General features: G+C 41.9%; 1 protein-coding gene across 6 annotated transcripts in view; it reads right to left on the bottom strand.

The window, feature by feature from the left end:
* Window positions 1-1,534: 1,534 nt before the first annotated feature.
* PRRC2B (proline rich coiled-coil 2B) overlaps window positions 1,535-13,045 on the bottom strand; it is a 58,448-nt gene continuing 46,937 nt past the window's right edge. For 5 of the 6 annotated variants that reach the window (XM_042478638.1, XM_042478641.1, XM_042478639.1 and 2 more), the window contains 6 exons: window positions 12,422-12,543; window positions 9,543-9,783; window positions 7,818-7,994; window positions 6,859-6,950; window positions 5,301-5,382; window positions 1,535-3,854 (listed from right to left, as the gene is read on the bottom strand). In XM_042478638.1, the coding sequence (XP_042334572.1) occupies window positions 3,714-3,854; window positions 5,301-5,382; window positions 6,859-6,950; window positions 7,818-7,994; window positions 9,543-9,783; window positions 12,422-12,543 (855 nt within the window). In that variant the 3' untranslated portion in view covers window positions 1,535-3,713. Of the gene's footprint in view, window positions 3,855-5,300; window positions 5,383-6,858; window positions 6,951-7,817; window positions 7,995-9,542; window positions 9,784-12,421; window positions 12,544-13,045 lie in introns of those variants that run through there. The other variant, XR_006104967.1, reaches the window with a different exon arrangement.

Genomic DNA, 13,045 nt, shown 5'->3' with positions numbered 1-13,045 from the left:
GTTGTGTGACAAGCAATACAGGATGAAATTACCTGTTCTGCACAATTCTGTCTCCAGTCTTCACTCACAAAAAGCCTTCTCCAGTTTTCACTCTCAAAACCCTAACTATCAGATCCTAACTCAGAGTCCCAAAGGCAGGAAGTCTTTGCATCAGTTCCACCCCATCACCACACTCATCTACCATCTTATTCCCCTTCCATGTCTGCCACTGCAGGGCAATTTTGCACTTCTTCTGTACTGAAGGAAAAAGACAGCTTCCAACTTAACTGGATTCTCATCAGGTGGTACTAAAATGTGTATTTTATCTTTTGCAAAAGCAGGGGGGAATAAACCAAACAGATAAGCAAGGAAGGACATTGCACTCTAAAAAGCAGTAAGAAAAGCTGCTTTGGTGTTTGAAAAACAAACCAGCCATGTGAACTGCATTTAGCAGTCATGCACATTAAAACCAACCAAACAGCCAAAATAGAGACAATTAAAATTATAGGTTATTACTTGGCCTTTCCTGCACAGATTAAATTCAGACATAATGTATAAATAGAGCAGTGAAACATTTACTTTTTCACCTAAACCTACAACATCAAATACGTATAAATAAATCTAGTGTCTTATTTTATCTGGGGGCGGGGGGCAAATGGGGCTGGGTAAAAAGGGTAATAGGTTAAAGAGAATCATCTTCCTCCCCCCGCCCTACAATTGTTAGTTGATTAAATGTACACCAGAGGCAGTTTGGGAATAAAACCCAGCGCTTCCTAATTAAAACAGGACCACCTGAAAGACATATACAAAAGAAAAAGGGGGACTCTGTGTATTTTAAAAATGCATTAGGAGAGCACTGCAGCTGCAAAGCAAAATGCCAACTTCTTAAAAGTTCGTATCGACAGTCAGGGGAAAAAGATCTTTTAAGAAAATGTTTTTGCAGCAAATTCAATTCCTTTACGCTTCAGAGTATATTTATAAAGGCGCAAAAATTCCAAAAAAATAATAATAAATATAAGTGTATCCTGAATAAAGTAAAACCCACAGCATCTGAAAGGCCTGTGGAAGCAGGGATGAAACCTTGATAGGAGGGAAAGGGGAGTGTCATTCTGAATGCTGAATGTATTAAGTCTCAAATCCACTACCAGACGTCAGAGGAGAAAGCAGCTTTGTCACCAAGGTTAACAACAAATAACCCTCTTTTTTCCTAATGACAAGTTGTTATTTATTTATTCAAAAGCACCACCTACCTCAAAAATCCCTTGAAGATTTCCTACAAAGGGATGGACACACGGACACACAACACACACACAGGTGAGGAGGAAACATTGCTGCAACTTAAGTTGAAAGAGCTTAGATATCTAGACTAAGATGTCTGCTGTATACAGAGGTGAAAGATCTTTGGCCTGTTATAGACTGCCAAAATAAAGCTGCTTCAGGTCTCTTTGGAGGTATGCTATTTAAATGATGCATGAGTCCTAAGAGTCCGGAGGTTGCGCCAAAGCCACACTCCATTCCTAAGCACTGGAGTGCAGCTTTAGTGCAGCTTCCGGATTCTTAGGATGCATGCATCATTTAAACAGCAGACCTCCAAAGAGACCCGAAGCAGCTTTATTTTGGCAGTCTGTAACAGGCCTTTGTTTTTAAAAAAGAACCTTTTTAAAAGAAAATCCATCAGGATGTGCTTGTCTTCCGAGTCAAATTTTGCATACTCCCACTCTTAAAATACATTCTTTGTTCAAAACGTCATCTTTGGAACCACCAGCAAAACGACTGGCTTGACACTAATAGGAAAAGCAACTGAGAGAGCTATTAAGTGACCACTGACAAGAGGAAAAAATAGCATCTTACTTTCTTATGTTGAAAAAAGATCAGGGTGTTTTGCCTGTAGTTGCCAGAAAGAAGGGCACTAGAAGGAATTATTTTCTAGCCGTGAAGGAGAGAGAAGACAAAATCAATACTCAACTGCACACTGTCACATATATATATATTGCTCCTGTATACCCCCAATGCTATTTTGGCAAATGGATATCACTCCCTTACTTCTTTTCTGTGCTTTTTGGCCATATTTTTGGGCTTTCCTGCTCTGTATGTTTGGGGTTATGAGATTGTGGGACTCATTGGATGGCCAAACTGCTATGTTGGGGGGCCTCTAAAGTGATTTGGGGGCCATTTTTCAACCTCCTCTGAAGTTTTTAAAATTAAGGAATTAAAGGGGAGTTTGAGGTCTGGAAAAAGTTTTTCCAGGCCTATATAATGAAAGAAGAGATGTCTATAGCAGAGGCCTCCCCTGTAACTCCACAGAGGCACCATCAAAAAATTATAGATCAACCAAGATGCAATAAAGAATCCAAAAACAAAGCGACCAGGAAAAACACAAGGGAAAACAAGAAAAGAGTATGCAATTGATAATCTCAATTACAGCAGACCCACTGAAAGTTTCCACAGATCCTCTGGTTCCCCTGTAGTTGACATTGAGTATAGAATTTAACCCTAAACATGCACATTAAGCACAAAAGATCAGCCACATGAATTCTCTGGGGCTCTTGCCAACTCAGTTGATCAACCCAAGGCAAGTAACTTCTGTAACAGACATTACATTGTGTAAATTCTGAGAATCCCAAATCCCTTCCCCATCACAAATCTAATCGTTTCCAAAACATTACAAAGTATAATAGTAATAATACCAAAAGTAAACATCCCTACCAAAAAAAAATCCTCCACATTGTTTGCCAAATTTGTATGAATCTCAAGGGAGAAACTTAGTGCCTTTCCTGAAATGAGAAAAAAGGTCACCACTGTTCTTCATCTTTGCTATGAAGGGGAGGAGGAGAAGGATCCCAGAAGTGTCAGCTGAAGAGCAGAACAGGCATCGAGATTCACTGTATTTGACCTACTCTAAACACTTTTCCTACACATTTTACCTCTAAAGCAAGCTCTGCTTCTAGTGTTGAGAGAAGGGGAGGGAAATGCCCAGATAAGTTGCTGAATGCCTATGCTGCATTTACGTGTAATAAAATCAAAGAGTCAAGGACCAAAAGCCTGTGCAACCCACTTAAGAGTGCAAGAAACCTCAGTGTAACATACCACACACACACACACACACACACACACTGCAGCCATGAAAGAGGATGCAGCCAAGAACATGATTTTGGGGGGGGGGGGGCAATTTGTTTCCAGAAGGGAAAGGGGGGGGGGGGGGGGGATGGAAGGGAAATATGAGGAAACAGAAAATCTTTCAGCTGTACAACAAAAAACACAATATCCTGTTTGTTTCTTTTAAAAAAACCTCTTGTGGCCTTTAAAAATAAAAGTAGGATCCAGCACACTTCCACCCTCTGCTGACAGGAGGGGTAGAGGAGGAAGGGAAGGGAGCTTTACTGAAAGAGCAGCTGCTGCAATTTGCACATGGAAGGGACAAGGAAAAGGCAGAAAAGTTAATGGCCAGAGCCATTCAATAGTCCTGGGGGCAGCCAGGGGTGTTTGCCTTGTTTGTCTGTTTTGAAGCAAGCAGACCAACATCAAAATCCACTGCTCAAGAAATGCTTCATGGGGAGAAGGACAACATTGTTACGGGCGATGATGTCGAGGTGGTGAGGAGTCTCGGCACATCTAGTTGCTGGAGGCAGGGGAAGGAATGTGAAATGAGCTGCAGAGCCTTCTCTCTGTGTGTGTTTCCTTCTCTGTGTTGAACAGAACAAGCTAGCAGGCATGGGGCAGGGGGGCACAGCTGCTCAGGCCTTGCTCTCCTCCACTTTGACAACCTGAGGCTTGATCGCTCCGGTTCGTGCCGGCTTCATCTGACTGGTAGAGGGAAGTTCCTGCAGTTTCATGGCTCCAAGGTTGCCTTTGCTTTCATCTACCCGCTGCTTTGCCTGTTGGTCAGTGATAGTGATAGAAAAACAAAAATAAAGACCCACAGAAGTTAAGCAGGGCTAGGACAGCAGATTCCAACAATCATATGAACAGGTGTTACCATCACAAGGATCACGAGGATGTTACTCATCACGATGGCCTTTGAAACTTGACAACCAAAAATCTCAGCCCAGAATAAAAACTATGTAGGATCAAGCCAATCTGCACATAGCACACTAATGCTTAAATATACCAACAAACCTACTGTAAAATGTCTATAATGCCCTTTTGAGTCCCAGAACCATCATCTGCACATAGGAAGTGTTTGTTGGGCCTTTGCAAGAATCTCTGCAACCTTCCTCTCCACTAGGTATTCTTGAAAGATGGGGAATTCAGTTTTATCCCACAGTAATCCAAATTAAACTATTTGGATTTTTTAATTTGCACAGTCAGTAACATTTATATATTTACATTTATATCCCACCTTTCTTCAATGAGTCCCTCCACCACTAAGATTTCGTCAAAACTAATACCTGAGGTAGGTCAGGCTGATAGAATCTCGCTTGGTGTGGACTTAATCCTGACTCTCCCAAACACTAGCCCAACTCATTAACCACTTTACCACACAAGTTCACCTAGAGTGCTCATATTCTCAGCAATCTATTCTGTTTGGGATATCTGTGAGAACGAGGGGGAAAGCTCTAGAAATCTCTAAAGACCCTGACATCACTCACATCTTTCCATGCCTCTAAACACAAAGGATCACTTTCAAGATCATATAGAAGGGTCAGACATCTGTCATCCATTTCAAAATTTAACTTCCTTGTTCTCTTTTAGGTTATATATCTTCTGAAGATGCAGAATTAGTATTAGTAGCAGCAGCAAGTTTGAGTGTAAAAAGATTCTGATTAGGAGCCCTGTGGAACCAGTCTTTGGTTCCTGGCATCATCTGGAGCAGTGGTTCCCAACCTTCCTAATGCCGCGACCCTTTAATACAGTTCCCCATGTTGTGGTGACCCAAACCCATGAAATTATTTTCATTGCTACTTCATAACTGTAATTAAATAGGTGTTTTCCAGTGGTCTTAGGCGACCCCCATGAAAGGGTCATTCGACCCCCAAAGGGGTCCCAACCCACAAGTTGGGAACCACTGATCTGGAGGAAGGAACTATGGGCATTTTTCAGACTCTTTCTGATGATCACAGGGGACCAAACCCATGTCACTAGGCCTGCCAGGTACTTTTCTTGGCTTTGCCCACCTTTATACCTTCTTCTTACCTATCTTCCCCAAGACATCGACTATCCTCTAACCTGACATTAAAGTGGCTCCCAGTTCCAAGTACACACACATACTGCTGCAGCCATTCTGGGCAAGGTGGCCCTCAATTTCAACAGCTAATCTGCTTCAGGAGTGCCTTACATTAAAAGTTGTGGGAAGACTTTTTTTCTTGCACAGAAGATTTTACCTGCTGGATGTAATGCCCCTGCACAGAGTTCATGCTGACAGCTGATCCCGAGGACTTCCCACTGGGGCTGGCAGAACTAGGCCTGGGAAGGGGGAGAAGAAACCCAAATGGTCAGTTAAGACAACAGAAACCAAGGATTAAGAGAACCACCACCTCCAAATCAAGAACAAGCTCAGCATGCCTAGAGCAAGCTCTAGGGAGCCTAGTAATTCAGTAGTCCTGTTCTTATACACAGTCAGAAATGACCAAGAGTTCTGGCCAAGACAGTTTTCTCCTACAGTCCTGATTTTACTATCTCTCCACATTTCTGCATCCTTGAGAGGTCCACAAAATTGCTTACCAACAATCCTCTCTCTGTTGAAATTCCACTACACAAAATCAATCAACCAACCAAGTGCCAGTTGTCAGAATCATGCAAACTGAGCTGTGATGGAGTGGCATTTCTTGATATTGACATCTTTGCCCATATTGGTTGTTCTTTATGTTAACTTGTTGATATGTAACTTTAACTAGTAAGTAAAGATCTTTAACCACAGTTAGGGTTCAAGTTTACTGACTTCTCCTTCCCTTTGAAGTACAGCCTTTGGACCACATTGGGCAACCTGAAATAGGTTTCTCCAAAGCTTTGTTTGAACTCTTTCAAGAGAGACCATATTCTTATATGTCCCTAATTGAGCTCCATATAACAATTGAGGCCAAGCTTTAGATATGAACAGCTTAATTGCAGGAGGAATGAACTGTGCTCCTTTGATGAAAAATAAGTTTTGAATGGCTATTAACAGTCTGAATGAGCATTTCTGTTTCCTGAAGCTTCGAAAATTAGATCTTAACCTACTTAATAGACTTAATAGACTGCCCACCCAAAATTCAACTTTTCTGCTTAGGACATTTTCAAAAGGTGAGTATCTTAGTCTTGGAATAATTTATTATTAATTCCTCTTCAGCACAATAGTGAGTGAGCAATCTTAAGACTCTCTTAAGACCTATGGGAGTCAGTGGCAGAATTACTCTGTCATCAGCATATAGTAATTAATTAACATGCCTATTAGCTAATTTGGGGGAATGGAAAGTAGACTTACTTAAGTAAGGGATCTATGAGTTTATATAGTAATTAAATATAACTGGAGCCAGCACAGATCCTTAACTCCATTCTTAAATTGTATTTCCTTGGTGACATACTACACCTTACTTCAATTTAGTATAAAATGGATTTTGATAAGCAGCTGTAGTAAATGTTTGTCTACTGAGATGTTTTAAAAATTGTTCTACAGTCTAGATCTAGATAAATTCTGTATTCTAAATCTAGATATCTAGATCTAGAGGTTATTCCTAATGTTGAGAGGTGGCATCTCAACACTAGGAAGAACTTTCTGACAGTAAGAACTGGCCCTCCTCACAGGGAAGAAAAGGGGGGAATGCCTCTCTCTTTGGGGTTTTAAAGTCTCTCCTATTAAAAATAATAAAACAAGAATGCATTTTTAAAGTAATTAGAAACACACACACACACATGCTGCCAACCTGCAACATAAATAAAACAGCAGTCAGAACTGTATTTCACCTGTACGCATGATGTGATGGAACAGATCCTCCAGTGGGCACATTGTGTTTAGCATCTGTGAAGTGGAACCCTTTCATTTCCATGTGAGAAGACTACAGAGAAAATGAACAAGAAAATGAACACAGGATTATTTCTTTTGGGACAATTTAGTTGCCACCTTGAGCAGAGGTGAGGTATCCAGCTGTCATGCCAGACATTCATTCAGGAAGCTTTTTTTTTAATGGGCATATAGCCTCTGCAACAGACCCTAGTAACAGACAACAGAACTAAACAGAAGTCTGTATTTGCTTAACTGATTACAGGTACAGTAACTTTCTGGCTGAACAGTGAGGTAAAAAGGCTTCAAATAAGTAAGATAATCTTAACATTTAGAACATCTTTCAAACCCCTATGGCAGGAGCTAATAGCTTTCCAGATGTGCTCAAACTGCCAGGGATCTTACCCCCACATTTCTCACACCTCTTGAAGGTAGCAGATCGAGTAGCCATCATGGCAAACAATGGAGCCAAAAACAACAAGCAATAGTGAAATATGATACCCAGAAGTCTGATTCTGTCCTTCTACCTTTAAAGTAAAACTTTCTTAAACTTTCTCTAAAGTTCTGGGGTGCTTTTGGCTATTCAGCAAACAGAGGATGCCATCTTCCTGTGGGGGGGGGGGGGGAAAGTGGCTTTACTTTGGCTTACTCATACCTGTGTCTCCCACCTGGGATAGGTGGAGAAGGGGGTGAAGAAAGTTTGGTGTCAGGGGCAGAAGCTGGAAGCTCCTGGTTGGGTTAAACTTCACTTCTTTGCCCAAGGGCTAAGAACAGAGAAAAAACTTTGGCAAGCTTCAAGAACCAGAACATATAAATGGTAAAGAAACATGTATGGAAACAGAGTATGTTGAAAGACAATATGTTAAAAATGGCTAACCCACCATAAAAATCTAAATACAGTATTCACCATGTGGGTTCTTACCTCCCTGTTTGTAGCAAGAACAGATGGTTGGGAGCCAGGAGAGAGTATCCTGCGGGGAGCTCCAACTGACAGGCTCTGGCCCTGGGGAAGCTGAATGGACTGTGGTAAGATCAGAGGCTGCTGGCTGGAGCCGTAGCGGGGCATTGGAAGCTGGGAGCCAGGCATGGACATGGTGAGCTGCGTAGACAGATAAACAGAGAATTACTTGATCGAAAACTGCAGTCAGTTGGGTATGGTGTTAATCCACAGAGACCAAAATAGGCTGCCAATGGGAGAGCAGTTATTTGAAAGCTGGTACAGAAGACTAAATTACACCTGAATGGACCAGGTCTGACTTTACACTCAAGCTTGGACATACTTTTCCTCTCATGTGGGGATAGTAGAATCATAGAATCATAGAGTTGGAAGAGGCCACAAGGGCCAACCAGTCCAACCCCCTGCCATGGAGAAACTCACAATCAAAGCATGCCTGACAGATGGCCATCCAGCCTCTGCTTAAAGACCTCCAAATGAGACTCCACCACACTCCAAGGGAGTGCATTCTGCTGTCGAACAGCTCTTACTTTCAGGAAATTCCTCAGACTGTGGATTGCTTCTCTCTATGCTCCATGAAATGAGTGCAGGGAACTGGGCCTGGGCCTTGAGTTCCCACAGCCATTTCCTTGTTAGAAGAATGGACCAAAGTCAGGAATGCGACACCCTGGGGCAAACCACATCCAATGGCTCATCCAGCCAACCACTATGAGATATAAAAATAAGTATAGCTTTTAAAACCTAATTTACATTTTTAAAATCTGGCTTACAACATTATCTCCAAGCAACATTATTTCTTTCTCTATTTAAAATTATACATTGAGTCTCTCTTGTCAGGATTTCAAAATCCAAAATATTCCAAAACAAATCAATCAGCAAAATGAAACCATGCTGGCTGCACCAACTCGAACCCTTACATCACTTTGAGATAGTGACTGCAAAACATTTTAAGAAATGTTGGTACTAAACTGACATTGGAAAAACCCACACAGATTAAACTATGAAGATCAAATAAGTTGAATTGGGTGGGAGGACATTTTCACTAAAATGTCAAGCACACAGGTACCTGGAAACGTATGAAGTAGTTGTGAACTGACCAAGACCCTTAATCCATCTTCATATAGTCTACACCAGTGCTACTCAAAGTGTTGTTCTTTGATGTGGTGTTGGCCCATAAGCTATTATGCTGCTGGCCCCTGACAAGTTTCCAGATAAGACAGAAAAAACATGGTGCCAGACTCTGGTACATGGGGGAGGGAGGGGAATGCTGATTCTCCACACTCTGAGAGCCATAGGTGAGCAAAGTATTTCCCATCTAGATGGTGTTAAGAGCGCCTCTAAGAATTAGCTACAGTGAGTTTCAGGCCAAAATCGTTTGGAAGAGAACACTTGGCCTGAGTCTGACAGTCTCCAATAACTTGCAAAGAGTCTCTCCCGGCCCTACTTGGAAACACAGGGAACTGAACCTGATAACTTCTGCCATACTGAGCAACATTCCTTCCTTTAAAAACAGAACACATTTGTAGCAAGAAAACTCCCGTTGTCCATCTAACTCAGAAGTGGGACTGGCAGACTTTTTCAAGCAGGAAGCCAGAAACTCCTTAGAGAGAGATGAACGTGGGGTAGAGGTGGGGTGGGAAGACACCTTTACAAAGGGAAGGTTGCTCTCTTGACAAAGTAATACTTCCTGACCTGGCCGAGCTGTGAGTCCATCATCTGTGAGGCTCCCATGCCGGGCGCTTGGCTGAGCTGGCCTTCATAAACTAGGGCCTGGCTTCCATTCACTGGCTGGTAAGGGGATCCAGATTGCGTTTTCACCATCTCCAAAGGCTGCATGCCCGGGAAGGCAGAATAGGGGGGCTTCAGGGCGGTGCCTCCTGTCAGGACTACCGTGTTGGGTTGAGACAGGCTGGGGTGCATGTAGACCTGAGATCTGTGAAGGATGGGAAGGGGGAAAAGAGGCAACCAATTGGGAACTTGATTTCAGTATGTAAACAGCCTTTACAGCAAAAATTAGAAATCAAAACCATAGTTCCCCCGGAGTAAAAACTGATTTGACAGTGGATTTGTCTGACTGACAAGAAAAACTTGCATCCAAATTCCAAATTCTATTTGGATAGGGAAATTTCACCTCATACTGGAAGTGGTGGGGGAAGGTGGGATAAATCCTTTACAAAGACAAGTAGACAGCCACGGTGCCCTCCTAGAACACTAAATCCCATCATTTCCAGCCAATATGGGAGCCTTGGTGAACCCCAGCATTCCCATTTCAGCTCTAGGGCACTGACATAGTAGATAAGAACAGGCCAACAACTCACATTGCCTCTTATACTCAGATTGTGTACATTAAATGCACGTGCTACATTCACATGAAGATAACCCTGAATTCTTGATAATCTTGGCCTACGGTTCACAAATTATGTCAGGAGCCACATGTTTTCATTCCTTGTTGGTTTCTCCTGTCAAGGAAATCAGCCGCATTAACTTACCAGGTAGTCAGCGCTTAGGGTCACTGACTTGGAAGAACTATCTAGTCCAACCCCCAAGAGACAATAATCAAATCTCCGCTTAAAAGACCTCCAAAGAAAAATTTCATCCCATTCCTAGGCAATACCCAAGAAGGACAGGTTGCATACCTGTAATGGTATTTCTGCAAGTGGTCATCTGCAAATTCACACAAATGGGTTCTTCTGCGCCTGCACAACAATGCTCAGAACCTTCTGGAATCTCTAGGCAAACTTCAGTTTGCAACTTCTAGCAACTTTTTGGCAGTAGCCCCACCCACCCTATATAAGTTCCCAGCGTTCCCGCTCTTTCCTCAGTTCTGAAATTTTATGCCATGTAAAGCAACAGAAGGAGACAAACAAATGAGCAGGACACTGAGGGGAGAATGGGAGGGATTTGTGTGAATTTGCAGATGACCACTCGAAGAAATACCGTTACAGGTATGCAACCTGTCCTTTTTCTTTGTGGTCTCTGCGAATCACACAAAGGGGTTAGAAGCTGACAAGCTTAGGTCAGTGGAGGAGGGAGTGTCATGACACAAGTTTGTAAGCACAAACTAAATGAATTTATTAACAACAATAAACTCATGAATTCAATGTGCATTTGTCATAGTCATATTGTCATACCTTTTGGTTTCAAGTAAAGGGGTAATATGCGATGCATATATCAATCAACAATAAACTGGTCAGTGCAACTGTCAAAGCCAGTCATGGAATGTAGATTAACCCACAAATAAAAACATCAATAATAAAATATAGAACCATATGCAAATAATGGCAATTTTAATGCAACAATAATTGAAATGCAAGACAGAATCAGTGCAAAACACATAGTAACAGCAACTTGGAGTGCAAAATAAGTCAATGTAAGCCAGAAAGCAACACTACCCTCCCAAAAGCTCAGTGTCCTGCTCATTTGTTTGTCTCCTTCTATCGCTTTATGTGGCATAAAATTTCGGAACTGAGGAAACAGCGGGAACGCTGGGAACTTATATAGGGTGGGTGGGGCTACCACCAAAAAGTTACAAACTACAGTTTGCCTAGAGATTCCAGAAGGTCCCAAGCATTGCTGTGCAGATGCAGAAGAATCCATTTATGTGATTCGCAGAGACCATTAAGAAGTATTTTCTACTGTATAGGTGGAACTTTTTCCCCTCTTGTAATATGAATCCATTGGTTCAAGACCCCGTTTCTGGAGCAGCAGAGAAGCTTGGTTCATCCTCTACATGACATCGCTTCAAACATTTAGAAATAACAGTCATATTACCTCTCAACATACACTTCTCAAGGATAAATATGCCAGGTTTCATAAGCCATTACTTGTCTTAGTTTCTAAAGATATTAACATTTCATTCAACCATGGATGTGTTTCATACAATTTGGGCCAGAAATACAGCCTAGAATGTGTTTTTGTTTGTTTGGGAGCAGCAAGCCAGATGTCCCAACTGATATGGCACGGAAACTTCCAAGTTCTGGTTATTTTGTTGGTCTCAGTGGCAGGAGAAGCTAAATGGGATGGAAATGATGCTGCTGAGGAACTATCAGATGGAATTCTGGTTTATTATTCCACACCTTAAGTTGAACATGACCCAGAAATATGAAGTTGATGCAAAGAAGGCAAGTAATATTTCAGCCTGCATTGAAAGAACTGTAGTTTTGAAAACAAGGAAAGTAACAGTCCTACTATATTCTGCACTAGTCAAGCTTCATTTGGAGTACTGTGTTCCATTATGGGTACCTTATTTTAAGACGAGATGGTTAAAAGTGGATATATTTCTATTGAACATTAGAAAGAACTTCTTAATTGTGGTTCAGCAACAGAACCAACTGCAAAGAGAAGCGGTGGTCTTTCCTCCTCTGGATGTTTGCAAAAAGAAGCTAGACAGCTGCCGGCCAGAGATGCTCTAGCTAGAGATCCTGCAATGAGTGGAAGGCTGGACTCGATGCCTGTGGGTTCCCTTCCAACTCTAGGGTTCCCACCCTCCTGTGTTTATTCTGTTGGGAAATGAATGGAAGGGCTATTGCTGAACGACAGAGGGAAGGGGTGGGGCTGAACTGAAAAGTTACCTGAAGGGCTGAATGGAATTGTAGATCTCTTGGGACTGTGAGACAGGAAGGCCACCCCTCAGTCCAAGTTGAGCTTGAGCTTGAAGTGATGTGTGGAGTGAAAGAGGAATTTGCTGAGCAGCCTGTAGAGAGGAAGAAAAACCCAAGGTGAGATTGATACACCTAGAGAGAGCAGCCACCTCTGCCTCTACTAGAGCATTGTGAGGAAAACCAGAAGACCATCAATTAGGAAATTCCATAGACAATGTCCTAAAAATTTTGAGTGACATTTTTCACGTTTTCTAGGAATTATTTGGGATTTGGCTTCTGAATTAAAACAGGAGGTACCATCTAAAAGTAAAAACAGTTGAATGTTCAAAAAGGAACATGCAGGGTCACAATTGCTGGCATTTTGAAGAGATCACCGAAATTTCTTGTGTAACAAAAATAAAGCAAGCCAAGGCAGTGACTTATACAAAAATAGAACAGGAAGCCGAACATCACCACCACCACCACCATAATCTCATAGTCTGCCTTTCTTCCAACATAGGGACACAAGGCAGCAAACAACAAATTTAAAACAGTATAATTTAAAACAGTAAAAAAAGCATTTAAAAAGTATAAATCTCTTTAGCTCATTCTAAA

Source organism: Sceloporus undulatus, chromosome 7 (genome assembly GCF_019175285.1).
Source record: "Sceloporus undulatus isolate JIND9_A2432 ecotype Alabama chromosome 7, SceUnd_v1.1, whole genome shotgun sequence".
NCBI lineage: Eukaryota > Metazoa > Chordata > Lepidosauria > Squamata > Phrynosomatidae > Sceloporus > Sceloporus undulatus.
The sequence above is the reverse complement of the archived record's forward strand: the minus strand, read 5'-3'. Positions and strand labels throughout refer to the sequence as shown.